The sequence below is a fragment of the Aureococcus anophagefferens genome (genome assembly GCF_000186865.1).
Source record: "Aureococcus anophagefferens unplaced genomic scaffold AURANscaffold_2, whole genome shotgun sequence".
NCBI lineage: Eukaryota > Pelagophyceae > Pelagomonadales > Pelagomonadaceae > Aureococcus > Aureococcus anophagefferens.
In genome coordinates, this window is record NW_008705562.1 from 2,797,170 (window position 1) to 2,812,517 (window position 15,348).

Below are 15,348 nucleotides of genomic sequence, written 5' to 3' on the forward strand. Positions count from 1 at the left end.
CGCCGCGGCCGCCGCGGCCGCCGCGGCCCGCGCCCGCCGCGCCGACGCCGCTCGACGCCGCGCGGTCCGTCTGCTTGCCGCGCGCGGAGAAGATGGCGGCGCAGGTCTCCTTCTCCTTGTTGTACTGGAACATCTCCACAATGTCGCCGCCGTGCTTCGGGTCCGTCGCGCGCGGGCCGAGCATCTCGACGATGGCGACGCGCGTCTTCACGGACGTGAGCGTCTCGAGGACCGCCTTGATCTGCGCCACGGAGAAGAGGCGGCCCTCCTTCCACGTCGCCACGACGTTGAGCTTGTGCTCGTTGGCCTCGTCCTCGTTGAGCTCGGCGACGAAGGCGGCGTGGTCCGCGGCGCTGCACTTGGCGCAGCCGGCGACGACCTCGACGCCCTTCTTCGCCTCGGCGGCGGCGACGGGCTTCGTCGCGAAGGCGACGGTGTCGTTCTTCGCCTTGTCGGCGAAGGGGCTCAGCATGATGCTGCTCCGCCGCCGCTGCGGCTGCGCCATGGTCGCGCTCGCGGACGACGGCGCGACGAGCTTATTTTAGGGCTGCCCCCAATAGGAAGCGGCAATTTGACGTGATATATATGCCCACGTTGCATTTCGAGGGGCCATCGAACCGCTTTCAAACCCGGGCTGCCCGTCGCGATCGCAGCGCACGCGGCGCGAGCGGCGGGATGAAGCCCAAGCTGCTATGGTGCGTGCGGGGCTCGGGCGCGCGCGGGCGGGCGACACGGGACCGCCGAAAAACTCCTAACAAAACCCCATTCGCAGGACGGACCCGGGCCTGCCGCCGCGGCGCGAGGACAACGTCAAGGCGACGGTCTACGCCATCGCGTTCCGGCCCGACGGGACGCAGATGGTCGTCGCCGTGTCGAACCTCGTCCTCGTCTACGCGACGTCCGACGGCGACCTCGTCCACCGGCTCCGGGGCCACAAGGACGTCGTCTACACCGTCGACTACGCGCGCGACGGCCTCCGCTTCGCGTCCGGCGGCGCGGACAAGACGGTGATCATCTGGAACCACAAGGGCGACGGCATCCTGAAGTTCACGCACAACGAGTCCATCCAGATCGTCTGCTACAACCCGACGACGGAGCAGCTCGCGTCGTGCACGGCCACGGACATGGGCATGTGGTCCAAGGAGCAAAAGTCCGTCACGAAGCACAAGGTCTACTCCAAGATCTTATGCGCGAAGTGGAACAACGACGGCCAGTACATCGCCCTGGGCATGTACAACGGCCACGTGCAGATCCGCGAGAAGAACGGCCAGGAGTACAAGGTCATCGAGAAGACCGCGCCCGTCTGGTGCATGGCCTGGAGCCCGGCGCGCGACGACCCCTGCGACCTTTTAGCCGTGGGCTGCTGGAACCAGACCGTGAGCTTCTACCAGCTGAGCGGCGCGCAGTACCTCAAGGAGCGGCGCGTCCACTTCTACCCGTGTTCTCTGGGCTACTTCACGGGCGGCCAGTACATGGTCATCGGCGGCAGCGACAAGCGCGCGTCGCTCTGCACGCGCGAGGCCGTGCGCCTCAAGAACATCTGCGAGCTCGACGAGTGGGTCTGGTCCCTCGCGGTGCGGCCGCGCCAGCCCGCCGTCGCCGTCGGGTCCTACGGCGGCGCGATATCCATGTGGACCGTCGAGTTCGACGCCGTCTACGCGCTGGACGGCGACCGCTTCGCCGTGCGCGAGCACATGACCGACGTCGTCGTCCACCACATGCAGGCCGAGAAGCGCGTCCGCATCAAGTCGCGCGACTACGTCCGCGGCATCGCCGTGTCCAAGGACCGCCTCGCGATCATGCTCCCGGACCGCGTGAACATCTACGAGCTCCACAAGCGCGAGGAGGCGGGCGTCGACATGCACTACCGCCTGCGCAAGGAGCGCATCTACGTCTCCGGCGACTGCGGCAAGCTCGGCGTGACGTCGAGCCACGTGATCCTCGCCCGGAAGAACAAGCTCCAGCTCCACGGCTTCACGAAGCCCAAGGAGCGCGAGTGGGTGCTCGACGCCGAGGTGACCTGCCTCAAGGTCGACGGCGGGCCCGTGGGCAAGGAGGGGCTGCTCGTCGGTTTAGCGGACGGCGCCGTGCTCAAGATCTACATCGACAACCCCTTCCCCATCGACATGGTCAAGACGTCGGGCGCCGTGCGCTGCCTCGACACGTCCGGCGACCGCGAGCGCCTCGCCGTCATCAACGACGACGGCCGCCTCCAGGTCTTCGATTTGAGGACCAAGGACGTCGCGTTCTCCGCCGAGGGCGCGTCCTCCGTGTCCTTCAACTCCCAGTTCGACGACATGCTCTGCTTTTCCAAGAAGGACGTCGACGAGCTCTACGTGAAGACCGGCGCCCACCCCGTGCAGCAGCACAACATCCGCGGCGCGGTCATCGGCTTCGTCGGCGCGAAGCTCTTCGTCGTCGCGGACCAGAACGTGTCCGTCATCGACCTGCCCCAGTCCGCGGCGCTCGCGCAGCACGTCGACGCCAAGGAGTTCGACAAGGCCCACCGCATCGCGTGCTTGGGCGTCACGGCCGCGGACTGGCGCCGCCTCGCGAACGCCGCGGCGAAGAATTTGGACCTCGCGACCGCGCGCGCGTCCTACATGCGCGTCCACGACCTGCGCCAGATCGAGCTGCTGAACTCCATGGAGGTGCGCCAGCAGCAGGCGTCGTCGTCCGCGGCGCTGAACTCGCCGGAGAAGGGCAAGGACGGCAAGGGCCGGCGCGACCGCGGCGGCGCCAAGGACAAGGAGGCGGAGAAGAAGGCGACGGAGGCGCTCGAGCCCCTCTTCCAGGCCGAGCTGCTGGCCTACGCGGGCCTCTACCAGGAGGCGGCCAAGGCCTACACGCGCGCGGGCCACGTGAAGCTCGCGATCGACCTCTTCGCGGACCTGCGCCAGTGGGAGGAGGCGAAGCTCTTCGCGGCGTCGTCGGACTCCATCGACACGCGGGACCTCGTGCGGCGCCAGGCGGAGTGGGCCGAGGAGGTCGAGGACTGGGCCGCGGCCGCGGACATGTACGTCTCCGCGGGCGACGCGATGCGCGCGGTCAAGCTTTTAGGCGAGCACCAGCAGGGCAACTGGACGGAGCAGATGGCCGCCATCGCGCGCAGCGTCACGGGCGAGGACGTGCTGCGCCAGTGCGCGCGCTGCTTCCTGGCCGCGGGCGAGGACGCGCTCGCGCGCGAGGTCTACGCGAAGCTCGACGACGTCGAGGCGCTGCTCCAGCTCTACGTGCGCAAGCAGCAGTGGGCCGAGGCCATCAAACTGGCCGAGGACGCGTCGGCCAAGTTCTCGAACGCGCACCGCGCCAAGTTCGACCAGACGTTGTATTTGCCCTACGCGGAGTGGCTCGCGCTCCACGACCGCTTCGACGAGGCGCTCGAGGCGTACCGCAAGAGCGGGCGGCCGGACATGGCCCAGCACATGATGGAGCAGCTCACGTGCAACGCCGTCGTCGAGTCGCGCTTCAAGGACGCGGCCTACTACTACTGGCTCCTCGCGTCGGAGACGCTCCACGTCGCGTCGGGCGAGTCCGGCGACGACGTCGCCGTCGCCAAGATCATGCCCGCGTACAGCGCCCAGCTCCACAAGGCGGATTTGTACTACGCCTACAACTTCATCGAGTCCTTCTTCCTGCCCTTCACGCCCCTCCAGCCCGAGGTGCTCTTCCAGTGCGCGCGGTTCCTCGTGAACGGCCTCGGCGCGCGCGAGGCGCCCCACGGCATCTCCAAGGTGAAGATCCTCTTCGCGCTGGCGAAGCAGGCGAAGCACCTGGGCGCCTACAAGCTCGCGCGCTTCGCCTACGACAAGCTCCAGCACATGAAGGTGCCCGACGAGTGGCAGGAGCAGCTGGACGTGGACATGCTCACGATCCACTCCAAGCCCGTGCGCGACAACCCGGAGCTGCTGCCCGTCTGCTACCGCTGCGGCGCGGCGAACGCGCTGCTGAACCCGGCGACGAACGCGGCGACGCTGTCGAACAAGGTCGGCGACGAGCGGTCGCGCGACGTCTGCACGTCGTGCGGCCACCCGTTCGTGCGGTCGTTCCTCAACTTCGAGATCCTGCCCCTCGTCGAGTTCATCCCCGAGGCGCCGCTGGGCGACGACGAGGCGCTGGAATTGATCCGCGAGGCGCCGCCGGAGACGGGCCGGGACCGCCGGAAGCTGCGGGGCCAGTGGAACGAGTCGAAGGAGGGCGAGGCGAACGTCATGTCCATGGGCGGCGACGACGACGCCTACGACGACGACGACGCCGAGGACCTCTTCAACAAGTGCATCCACCGCACGCTCTCGAACCAGGAGGGCGTCAACTCCTACGCGCCCGTGACCGTCGACGCGGAGACGCTCCGGTCGCTCCGCCGCGAGCACGTCTTCCAGTGCAAGCCTCGCGCGCCGGGCATGCGCGCGACCTACTACAAGTCCGCCATCGCCGACGTCCACATCGCCATCTCCCAGTCCTGCCACAGGTTCTTCCACGAGGAGGACTTCGAGTTCCAGGTCCTCCGCGACGGCGCCTGCCCCTTCTCCCGCGTCAAGGACGTCGGCGACTTCGGGCCCTGCTAGGCGAGCGCCGACGCGCCCGGCGCCACCCTCCGCCCCCCGAGCGCGGGGCACCTTTATCCGACTGTACGCGCGCGGGGGCTCGACTCATGACCGACAGCTCGGACCGCCCTCACTGACCGCGCGCGAACTTGCCGCCCGCGCGCTCGGCGCCATATTCAATATAAAAAAAAATCCCAAGGTGGAAGTACCCCTTTGCACTTTTGAGAAACATTTCAGCTCGCAAGAGTGCGACGTAGGACGATGATGGCCCGCGCCGTGTGGGCAACCCTCCTCGTCGCGGCCCACGCGGCGTCCACGACGCCGTCCTTCCACGAGCAGCGCCTGCTCTGGGAGGACAAGAGCATCGACAAGAGCGACGCCAGTTCCGTCGGCGTGGTACGACGCCGCGTCCCCGGGGGCGGACCGGGGCATGGGGGGGGGCGGGGGCCCGCGTGCCACCATCGACCGCGTCTCGTTAGGCCGGCGGCGAGTGCTACAAGGGGAAGACGGACTGCCCCTTCTCGACGCGGTGCAAGAAGGTCAAGGAGAAGGAGAACGGGAAGACGGTGTGGAAGCACCGGTGCAAGCACAAGGCGCTCTTCCCGCTCAACGGCATGGACATCGCGACGATCGTCATGCTCATCGTCGCGACGGCCCTGGCCGCCGGCGGCGGCATCGGCGGCGGCGGCCTCCTCGTGCCCATCTACAGCATCGTCGGCGGCTTCCCGACGACGCAGGCGACGGCGCTGTCGCTCGCGACGATCTCCGGCGGCTCCATCGCGAACCTCTACACCTACACGCAGCGCTACCACCCGAACCCGACCCTGCGGCGGCCGCTCATCGACTACGACGCGTCGCTCCTCTTCTGCCCCGCGCTGCTGGCCGGGACGATGTTCGGCGGCCTCTTCAGCGTCATGTTCCCGCCCTGGCTCGTCGTCATCTGCCTCGTCGTGCTCCTGGGCTACAGCGGCAAGCGCACGGTGAAGAAGGGCATCGCCAAGTGGAACGCGGAGTCCGCGAAGCAGAAGAAGCTCAGCGACGAGGAGGGCGAGATGGAGCTCGTCGACAAGTCGCCGATGGCGGACGCGGAGGAGAAGGCCGGCGGCGACGAGGAGACGGCCGTGGCGGCCCTCGAGGACGTGCCCCTGGGCGTCGAGAACCCGCTGAAGCCCGGCCTCACGGAGGCGCAGTCCGTCCGCCTCACGACGATCCGGAAGGCGGAGTCGCGGCTCTGCCAGTGGTCCAACTGGGGCTACACGAGCCTGCTCTGGGGGCTCGTGCTCGGCTTCGCCATCCTGCGCGGCGGCCGCGGCGGCGAGAGCGCGATCCCGGGCCTCGAGTGCGGCGACGGGCTCTACTGGGGGCTCTTCGTCATCAACCTCGTCATCCTGCTCGTCGCGACGTACTTCCTGCGCATCCGCACGCTCAACGCGGCGGAGGAGAAGACGGCGCTCGGCCACGAGCCCCTCGAGGGCGACCTGGCCTGGGACAAGAAGACGACGGCCGTCTACCCGGCGCTCTGCGTCTTCGCGGGCGTCGCGGCGGGCCTGCTGGGCATCGGCGGCGGCATGGTGCTGGGCCCGCTGCTCGTGGAGCTCGGCTGCCTGCCCCAGCCCATCGCCGCGACGTCGGCCTACGTCGTCTTCATCACCGCGACGGCGGGCCTCGCGCAGGTCACGATCCTCGGGCTGCTCCCGGGCGACTACGCGCTGCTCTTCTCCTGCTTCGGCGTCTTCGCGACGTTCCTGGGCCAGACGGCCGTCGACTACGTCGTCAAGAAGTACAAGAAGGACGCCATCGTCATCCTCGTCATCGGCGCGATCATGATCATCGCGCTCGTGCTCATGGCCTACAACGGCATCATGCAGATGATCTACGCCGAGAACTACGGCTTCTCGCCCCTCTGCTAGGGGCCGGGCCCCGCCCCCCCCCCGCGCGCGCCGTAGGTCCGTTACCCGGAGTAGGCCGCGTCGAGCCGCCGCTTCTTGTGGTCGAGCTGCGCCTCGGCGACCTCGTGGGGGAAGAGGCGGTTGTTGAGCGCGTCGAAGCGCGCGCCGCCCTCGTCGTCGCCGTCGCGCGGCCGCCGCGGCGCGCGGGCCTGGCGCGGCGGATCGCGACGACGCTGTCCCGGACGGCCGCGCCGTCCTTCTTCAGCGCGAGATCCGCGGCCTCCTCCGACCCGAAGGTGATGATCGCGCAGCCGTTGAAGGCGCGCGTCGTGTGGTCGCGGACGCGGTGGAACTCGCGGACGACGCCGCAGTCGCGGAAGAGCGCCGTCACGTCGCCGTCCGTGACGTTTCGCGGCAGGCTCGACACGAAGACGGCCGTGGGCCGTGTCGTCGCCGCGCGCGGCTCCGGCGCCGCGGGCTCGCGGTCCTCGTAGACCTCCTCCGGGGCGTAGTCCGCGCGCATCGACGGGTACGCCGCCTCCGCCGCCTCCTCGAAGCTCCGCGGCGCCTCCTCCCACTCCACGGGCTCCGGCGCCGGCGCGGGACCGTCCGCCGTCGGCGCGGGCGTTTCCGTCGGCGCGGGGGTTGCTTCAGTTTCCGCGAGCGCCGCGTCTTCTTTCGCCTTTGCCTTCGCTGCGGCGGCGGCCTTGCGCGCCGCTCGGCCCGTGGGCGGCAGCGTGAAAAAGCTCATAGCTCGCTGCGGCAGGAGCGTCAAAATTGAGTTCAAGGTGCCGAGAAAAAGCATTTTTCAGATGCCGTGGGCCTCCCTTACGCCGCGGTCAGCTTGCCACCGCCCTCCGCGGTCTTGCGGAGCGCGCGGAGGAGCTCGCGGAGCACGGCCGGGTCGTCGTCGACGTCCGTCGCGCGCGCGCCGTCGTCGAGCATCTTCGACGTGATCTTGAGCATGGCGCGGTTCATGTCCAGGTCCGGCGCCTCGTGCGGCCCGCGCTCGAGGAGGCCGAAGGCCACGGCGCCGGCCTCCCTCGCGGCCGCGTCGACGTCGGCGTAGGGCCGGAAGACGACGGTCAGCGGCCTGTCGCGCCAGAGCGCGGCGACGCGCGAGAACGACGACCAGTAGCTGCCCAGAACCTCGTCGCAGGCCGCGAGGCTGAGCACGTCGACGAGCGCGTCCTGGACGCCCAAACTGCAGGTTCTGTTGGCGACGCCGTCGACGGCGGTGCGCTTCGTCGCCGTCGCCGCGCGCCATCGTTCCGCGAACTCGGCCTCCAGGGCCGCGTCGTCGGTCGCGAGGAAGACGCTGCGGTCGCCGCGCGCCTCCAGCGCCTCGTGGAAGAGCGCGAGGGGGGAATGCATGACGGCGAAGTGGTTGTCGGTCCTCCGGACGTGGACGCCGACGGACTTTCGGCCCGGCGCCGGCCGCAGGACGCGCGCCGCGACGGCGTCGACGGGCACGAGCCGTGACAGGCATCGCGACCGGTCCGCCTCGAGCGCCCGGAGCGCCGGCGGCTCGTCCGAGCCCGCGCCGCCGCCGCCGAGCCGCTCGCCGTCTTTCGGGTAGAAGAACGTCATCGCCTCCACGAAGAGGCATTCGTAGGAATAGTAGGGGTCGTCGAAGCTTTCGATGCGCTCCTCGCCTCTTGTCGCGCCGTGGCTGCCGTCGCCGACGCAGCGGCAGCAGCCCGCCGTCCGCGCCGCGCGCCCGAAGCGCCGCGCCGCCTCTCGAGAGCCCTTCCCCGCGGCCGCGGCCGTCTCGAGCGCGTCGAGGGCCTCGGCGGCGGCGACGGCCTCGACGGTCGTCCGCGCGTCCGCCGCGAGGAGCAGGCCTGACGCCGCGGCGTCGAAGAGGTCGCCGAGCTCGCAGCCGCACGCGCGCGCCGGCCGCCAATCGACGACGACCCGGCACGGCTCGCCCGAGACCCTCGCCAGGTCCTCGGCGAGCACCATCGCCGACGCCAGGGCGCGCAGGCGGTTGCAGAGGCCCAGCGTCGGCCGCAGATAGACATAGGCCGGCGTCCGCGGCCGCGGCGACCGCGGCGCTGGGGCGTGCAGGCTCCGCGCGTGGCCGCAGACGCAGGCGCCGTCGTCGTGCGCGAAGCGCTCGAAGCACGCGCAGGCGCAGCCCGCCGCGCAGCACGCGCCCGAGAACCAGGTGTCATCAAGCATGGGCTCCTCATCGCAATGCGACCATCTGAGAGGCAGCCCGAGAAAGACAACATCGAGTGCTCCGTTGGATCCAGATGATGCCGCTGCCACCGATGCGACGGAGCTGGTCGAGCATGTCCGCATGGTCGCGCCGGGCGCTGCTGCTTGCTGCTCTAAGCATACCTCTCGTCCAGTCGTGGGCGCCGCAGCCGCCGCGCCGTCCGCTGCGGTGGGCGCCGCCGCGCCGTCCGCTGCGACCGCTGGCGGCGTCGCCGGACGACGCGGCGCTCGTGCGCGTCCTCGACGTCTTGCGCGACGGCGAGGACGCGGCGAGCGACGCCTACGAGGAGAAGCGCGGCTGCTTCGTCTTCGAGCCGCCCGGCGGCGCGCCCTGGGGCGTCGTCCACTTCGTCGGCGGCGCGGCGCTCGGCACGTACCCGCACGTCGCCTACGGCGAATTGCTGCGCCGCGTCGTCGCGGAGACGGGCGTCGCGGTGGTCGCGACGCCCTTCGCCTTGTCGCTGGACCACGAGACCGCGGCGGCGGAGTGCCGCGCGGCGCTCGACCGCTGCCTCGGGGACTGGCCGCGGGGGCTGCCGGTCTTCGGGGTGGGCCACTCGCTCGGCTGCAAGCTGCTGCTGCTGAACGAGGCGCGGGCGCCGCGCTACGAGCGCCTCGTCCACGTCGCGGCGAACAACTTCGGCATCGTCGACTCGGCGCGGCTGCTGGAGGTGTTCTTGGAGGGCTTCGAGGACGGCCCCGCGGGCGACGCGAGCCCCTGGGGGTCCATCGCGGAGATCGTCGCCGCGGGCGCGGCCATGGCCGGCGTCGAGATCGCGCCGTCGCCCGAGGAGACGCTCCGGCGCCTGGACGCCGTCGCGGCGCCCTGCGCCTTTGTGACGTTCGACCGCGACGACCTCGACTGCTCCGCGTCCCTCGCCGCCGCGCTGCCGCGGAGGGCGAACGTCGCGGGCCTCGACGGCGACCACCTCACGCCCGTCTTCGTCCGCGTCGAGGGCCTCGACTTCGCCATCGGCGACAGCGCCGCGGTGGCCGGCGTCGCCAAGGCCGTCTCCGACGCGCTGACCGCGATCCCGGAGGTTAAGCTCCTGGCGTAGTGTCCTTTCCCGCGCCCGGCGCTCCTTCGCGCGCGCCGCTGATGAGCGCCACGTGATGAGCTCGCCGAGTCGAGTCACGAGTCGAGGCGCCTGAAAAGTTCAACATCGTGTGCAACGAAGTCCAGCTCGAGAGGCATGGTCGGTCCCGAAGACGCAGCCCCCTGAAGCTCGATGGTCGTCGAGGAGGCAGCCCCGGAGGGCTACGCCGTCGTCAAGTACCTCGGGAAGCGGTACAAGGTGCGCCTCGCCAAGCCGACGACGGCCAAGAGCTTGCTGAGAGCCATCTCGAAGAACTACCTGCGCAACACCAACCCCGCGACCCTCGTGCTCCACACGGAGTTCGAGACGACGCTCGGGCGCGACGACCTCGTGCACCCCGGCTGGACGCTGCGCTGCACGCCCGCGCCGCCCGCGCCGCGGGCCGACGCGGGCGCGCCGCGGCCGCCGAGCCGCCTCGACCGGTGCAAGCCCTGCGGCGACGAAGCCGAGGGCGCCAAGCAGGACGACGGCGGCGACGACGACCCCCTGTCGTCCGTGCCCGTCTACTACGCGAGGCGCCGGCGCTTCCGGCGCGGCGAGGCCGGCGCGGCGGCGCACTTCCAGAAGTTGGGCTACGTGGTCTTCGCGGCCGCGCTCGACGGCGCGGAGGCCGCGACGTGCCTCGACAAGCTCTGGACCTTCCTCGAGAAGGTCGGGCCGGGCCTCGACCGGCGCGACCCGTCGACGTGGGCCGACGCGTGGCCGCCCGGCGTCGGGGGCGCGGGCATCCTGTCGATGTTCGGCGTGGGCCAGTGCGAGTCCAAGTGGTTCGCGCGGACGCGGCCGCGGGTCCGCGAGTGCTTCGCGGAGCTCTGGCGCGCCATGGCCCACCCGCGCGCGGACCCGCGGGATCTGGACGCGCCCGGCGGCCTCTGCGTGTCGCTCGACGGCGGCTGCGCGTGGCGGCCGGGCCTCAGGGGCCAGAAGGGCTGGCAGCACGTGGACCAGAACCCGCTGCTCAAGCCCGGCTTCGAATGCATCCAGGGCCTCGTCTCGCTCACGCGGACGAGCAAGGCCGCGGGCGGGAACCTGCTCGTGGAGCGGAGCCACGCGGACGTCTTCCCCAGATTAGTGGACCTGTACCCGGAGCAGGTCCGGAGCCGCGACGGCGACGACTTCTTCTCGCTGCCGCGCGCGGCCGCGCGCCGCGACGGCCTCCTCGGCGGCGACGGCGGCGGCCGCCACGTCGTCGTCCACCTCGAGGCCGGCGACCTGCTGTGCCGAAACCAAATCTTCAACCCGACTTCAATGTGAGCGTATTCGAATGTTTTGATACAAGCTCTTCGGCTGGGCTTCGAGAACTCGACGAGAGCGATCGATCCGTCCAAAAATCAGCCGAATCGACTTTGATTTGACCGAGCTAGAGAATTCTCAAGTTTGGTCAGGACCACCCAAACCAGTGGTTGGTTTCGGCACAGGCGACCTGCTGTGCTGGGACTCGCGGACGGTCCACTGCTCCTGGCCCGGCGACGGCCTCCTCGACGAGCCCGGCGCGCCGCCGGCCAAAGCCGACCAGCTCCCGACGGACCGCCTCGCGCGCGCGGCGCTCTACGTGTCCTTCACGCCGCGGTCCCTCGTGCCGCCGGACGTCGCCGCGAAGCGCCGCCAGGCCGTCGCCGACGGCGCGACGACGACGCACTGGGCGAGCGTCTGCCGGCGCCGCGACATCGTCCCCAAGGACATGTCCGACTACGAGCGCTCCCGCTTCCGCGCCCAGCCGACGCCGCCGCTGTCGCCCGAGGCCCTAATGCTGATTTAGCGATCAGCGGGTTAGGAAATTTCAATAGGAGACGATCCTGTGTGGTCGTGGGCGCTCAGCCTGCTCTGAACGCTCGTATCGGCCCGCCGCACATGGGCGCCAAGGTCATCCAAGGGCTCTACGCGCTCGACGCGTGGTCGTAAGTTAATCGTCGTCGGACGACGACGAATCATCCGCGCGCTGCGTCCGCATGGAGGCGAGGAGCTCGTCCAGCCCCCCCGCGCGCGCGATCTCGGCGACGTCGAGGGGCGCGCGGAAGCTCGAGAGCTCCGAGGGCATGACGGGCGGCGAGTCCGCGTCGACGACGCGGAGCTCGAAGTCCGTCGACGGCCCCCGGGGCCGCGCCGAGGCCGCGGGCCGCAGCGCGAGGAGCTCGGGCCACGCGAAGAGCAGCGGGTCCGTCGCGACCGGCGGCCCGACGTCGACGAGGTAGGCGCGGCGGCCGTCCAAGGCGACGTCGAGGACGCAGTCGCGGGGCACGTCCACGCCGGCGTCGACGAGCTTCGCGATGCCCGCCTTGACGCCGCGGAGCGCGGACCCGTCGTCGTCGTCGAACTCCTCGAAGACCTCGTCGACGCGCCGCTGGCACGCGGCGACGAGGACGCCGTCCAGCAGGAAGCAGCGGAACTCGCGCGACGGCTCGAGGTCGCGCCAGGCGCGCAGGGCGACGACGGCGTCGCACTTGATCGCGTCCGCGTCGCCGCCGTCGCCGCAGCCGTCGTACGCGCGGCCGACGTCGTGGCGCGCGAACTCCGACGCCGCGAGCAGCGCGAAGACGTCGCCCGCGCACTCGCACTGCAACCGCCCGCCCGTGAGCCAGGCCGCGTCGCGCGGCGCGGACCAGTTGAGCTTGCAGAACGCGACGCCGCCGAGCTCGGCGATCGCCGCGTCGACGGCCGCCTCGTCGTCGGGGAACCGCGGCGCCGGCGCCGACTCGTCGTCGCTGAGCTCGCAGTCGTCGTCGACGGCCGTGCGGCCCCGGCTCGCGACGCGCGCGCCCTTGGCCGTCTCCGGAATGACCATGGGGCCGTCGCTGCCGAGGAACTCGACGAAGGCGCGCGACGCGGGCACGACGATGGTCTTGAACGTGTGTTTCTTGTTGAGCGGGTACCAGTGGCAGATGGAGCACTGCGTGACGTCGGCGCAGGTGAGGGTTGGCGCCGCATTGGCGTGCTCGAGGGCGGCCATCGCGCAGGCGAATCGCTGAGTTGAAAAAAGCACCTTTGTTTTTTTGACACAGCAATAAATTTATTTGGCAGCAATCGAGCGCGTGCTCCAGTCCGCGGCCTGGCGTGCACGATGGAAGAACTTTTCAAAGCGGCTCTCACCCGCCCGATGACGAAAGGGACGGGGCCGTTACGCCGCCTCCAGAGCAAGAACGGCCGCCGCCTCCAGAGGAAGACCTGCCGCCGCCGGGCAGCCTACACTCGATTCCCATCGACCTCTTTGTGGACGTCCTGTCCTATCTCGACGTCGCGAGCCAGGGCCGCGCTGAAACCACATCGCAAGGCTTCCGGCGCCCCGCCGCGTGGCGCGCCGTCTGCGCCCGCGAAGGCCTCAGCGTCACCGGCTGCCCGAAGGCCGCCGCGCGGCGCGGCGCGACCTGCGACCACGCGGACGCGTCCTCGGACGACTTCGCCTGGTCGCTTGAGGACGGCGGCGCCGTGGCGACGTGCCGCGCGTGCGGCCGCGCCTACGCCGCATCGCTCGTCCTCGACTACGTCGACACGCAGTTCTTCTCCAGCAAGCTCGTGACGCGCGCGACCTTCGTCGCGCGGCGACCGGCGCCGTCGAGCCGGCGCGAGTTCGACGTCGTCTGGACTTGCAAGCAGGCGGCGGCGTCCAAGGCCGCCCTCGCGCCCCTGGGCTACGTGGCGCCGCGCGCGCCGCTCGGGCGCGCGCGGTTCCGCGCGCCGCGCGCCGGCTTCTCCTACGTGATCCCGCAGCCCGGCGCGGCCTACCAGCCGCTCGGAGCTCCGGCCAGGCGCTACACGAACGGCGAGATCCTCCAGCTGGCGTCGACGCCCGAGTCGTAACGGACCTTAGAGCGGACCGCACGTGAGATGGGACTTACGGCCCCGGCTTCACCCCCCCCCGCACATGAGTGGAACTTACAGCCCCGGCGTCTTCACCCCCGTCCCGCACATGAGATGGCACTTACAGCCCCTTCTTCACCTCCGGCGGCGGCGTCGCGGGCGCGTCCGCGGCGGCCGCCGCGCGGGAGTCGTCCGCGCGGTCGCAGATGCAGCGCTGGAGCGCGCGCGCGTCGCGGTGGTGCGCGGCCGCGAGGCGCCACTCGCGGTGGACGTCGGGCTTCGACTTGAGGGGCGCGTGGAGCGTGAGCACGGGCAGGTTGTCGCTCGCGAGCGCGTCGTCGACGAGCCGCGCGTCGCCGAGGCTCACGACGAGCACCGGCGTGACGCCCGAGAGCGCGTGCTGCGCGGAGTACCAGAACTGGAGCTCGGGCCCGCGGACGGCGGCGAAGTGGCGCCGCCAGGCCGTGGACCGGCGCCAGAGGGGCCCCGCCCAGGCCGCGCCGAGGCGCCGCGCGGCGGACCGGCGGTCGCGGCGCCAGTCGCGCGCCTTGCGCCGCTGCGAGAAGAGCTGCTCGAGCTCCGGCTCGCAGGGCAGCGCCTCGAGGAGCGCCAGCAGCCGCTGCCAGACCGTCGCCGGCTGGGACGGGGGCCGCGCGCCGCCGCGGCCCGCCGCCGCGACGGCCGCGGCCGACGCGGCGTCCGCGTCCGCGTCCGCGCGGCGCGCGGCGCGGGCGCCCGCGCGCGCGCAGCACGCCGCGCGGCGCAGGGCCGCCGCGAGGCCCCCGTCGCCGGGCGCGGGCGGCGCGGCGCCGTCGCCTTCGCCATCCGCGGCGTCGGCGGCGTCGGCGGAGTCGGCGGCGTCGGCGGCGTCGGCGGCGTCGGCGCGCGCCGCCGCGGCGACGAGCGCGTCCGCGGCGGCGTCGCAGCGCGCCGCGGCGCGGCGCGCGGCCGTCGCCCGGGCCACGCGGTGCGCGCGGCGCTGGAGCCGGTGCCGAGCGTCGCCAGCACCCCCAACACGTCCGCGCGCACCGACGCGGCGACGGCGAGCGCGAGGACCAGCGCGCCGAAGACGAGGAGCGTGAAGGCGGGCTGGGACCACTCGAGCAAACCCCGCACCTGCTCGCCGAGGCGCACGGCGTCCTTGAGCGAGTTCTGGATCTCGACGGCGCCGTGGCGCGCGCGGCGGAACCGCGACAGCAGCCCCGTGCCCGCGACGGCGCCGGCGTCGCCGTCGCCCGGCGCGTCGGCGTCGTCGCCGGGCGGGGCCTCGTCGCAGGCCACCTCGAGCTCGGCCTCGCGCGCGTCCAAATCCCGAAACGCGCGCCGCGCGGCCGCGTCGCCCAGCAGCTCCAGGCGGCACCGGAGCTGCGCGCGCGGCGGCGCCGCGGGCGCGTCGTCGCCGTCCGCCGACGCGTAGCCGCCGTCGTCGTCGGAGACGTCGTCGCGCGCGTCCGCGCGCGGCGCGCCGTCCGCGGCGCCCGGCAGCAGCGCGTCGCGCGGCGGGCGCAGCGGAAGCCAGCCGCCGGGCTCGAGGAATCCCGGGAGGCCGTCGTCGCCGCCCGCGGCGGCGACGGCGCCGAGGGGCACCTCGGCGACGCCCAGCAGCGTGGCGTCCGGGTCCCGCGTCGGCGACAGGCCGAAGCAGTCGCCGCCGTCGTCCTCCCCGTCCCCCTCGCCGCGGAGCAGCGCGCCCAGGGACCGCAGGGACCCGGCCGACGGCGCGCCGCGGCTCAACGCCGGCGCCATGCGGTGCGGGTAGTAGGCGGGGCTCGCGCGGTCCCGGAAGGTCCGCGCGAAGAG

The 15,348-nt window shown here is 71.7% G+C and overlaps 5 protein-coding genes across 5 annotated transcripts in view; 2 read left to right on the forward strand and 3 right to left on the reverse strand.

Moving 5' to 3' along the window:
- AURANDRAFT_61398 (hypothetical protein) overlaps positions 1-505 on the reverse strand; it is a gene marked incomplete at both ends in the record, with an annotated part of 2,513 nt that extends 2,008 nt beyond the window's left edge. The window contains one exon of the mRNA XM_009035038.1: positions 47-505. Within this exon, the coding sequence (XP_009033286.1) occupies positions 47-505 (459 nt within the window). The remainder of the gene's footprint in view (positions 1-46) is intronic.
- A 170-nt stretch (positions 506-675) lies between these two features.
- AURANDRAFT_61399 (hypothetical protein) lies at positions 676-4,565 on the forward strand (the record flags this gene model as incomplete). Its single annotated transcript, XM_009034920.1, has 2 exons — positions 676-695; positions 773-4,565. The coding sequence occupies 2 exons, from the start codon at positions 676-678 to the stop codon at positions 4,563-4,565; spliced, it is 3,813 nt and encodes a 1,270-aa protein (XP_009033168.1).
- Positions 4,566-5,305: 740 nt separating this feature from the next.
- Positions 5,306-5,572, forward strand: AURANDRAFT_9279 (hypothetical protein; the record flags this gene model as incomplete). Its single annotated transcript, XM_009034653.1, has 1 exon — positions 5,306-5,572. A coding segment is annotated over one exon (267 nt), but the record flags the coding sequence as incomplete, so codon positions are not given.
- A 6,672-nt stretch (positions 5,573-12,244) lies between these two features.
- On the reverse strand, positions 12,245-12,643 carry AURANDRAFT_16812 (hypothetical protein; the record flags this gene model as incomplete). Its single annotated transcript, XM_009035037.1, has 1 exon — positions 12,245-12,643. A coding segment is annotated over one exon (399 nt), but the record flags the coding sequence as incomplete, so codon positions are not given.
- A 1,011-nt stretch (positions 12,644-13,654) lies between these two features.
- Positions 13,655-15,348, reverse strand: part of AURANDRAFT_70742 (hypothetical protein) — a gene marked incomplete at both ends in the record, with an annotated part of 8,709 nt that continues 7,015 nt past the window's right edge. The window contains 2 exons of the mRNA XM_009035036.1: positions 13,655-14,527; positions 14,578-15,277. Of these exons, the coding sequence (XP_009033284.1) occupies positions 13,670-14,527; positions 14,578-15,277 (1,558 nt within the window). The remainder of the gene's footprint in view (positions 14,528-14,577; positions 15,278-15,348) is intronic.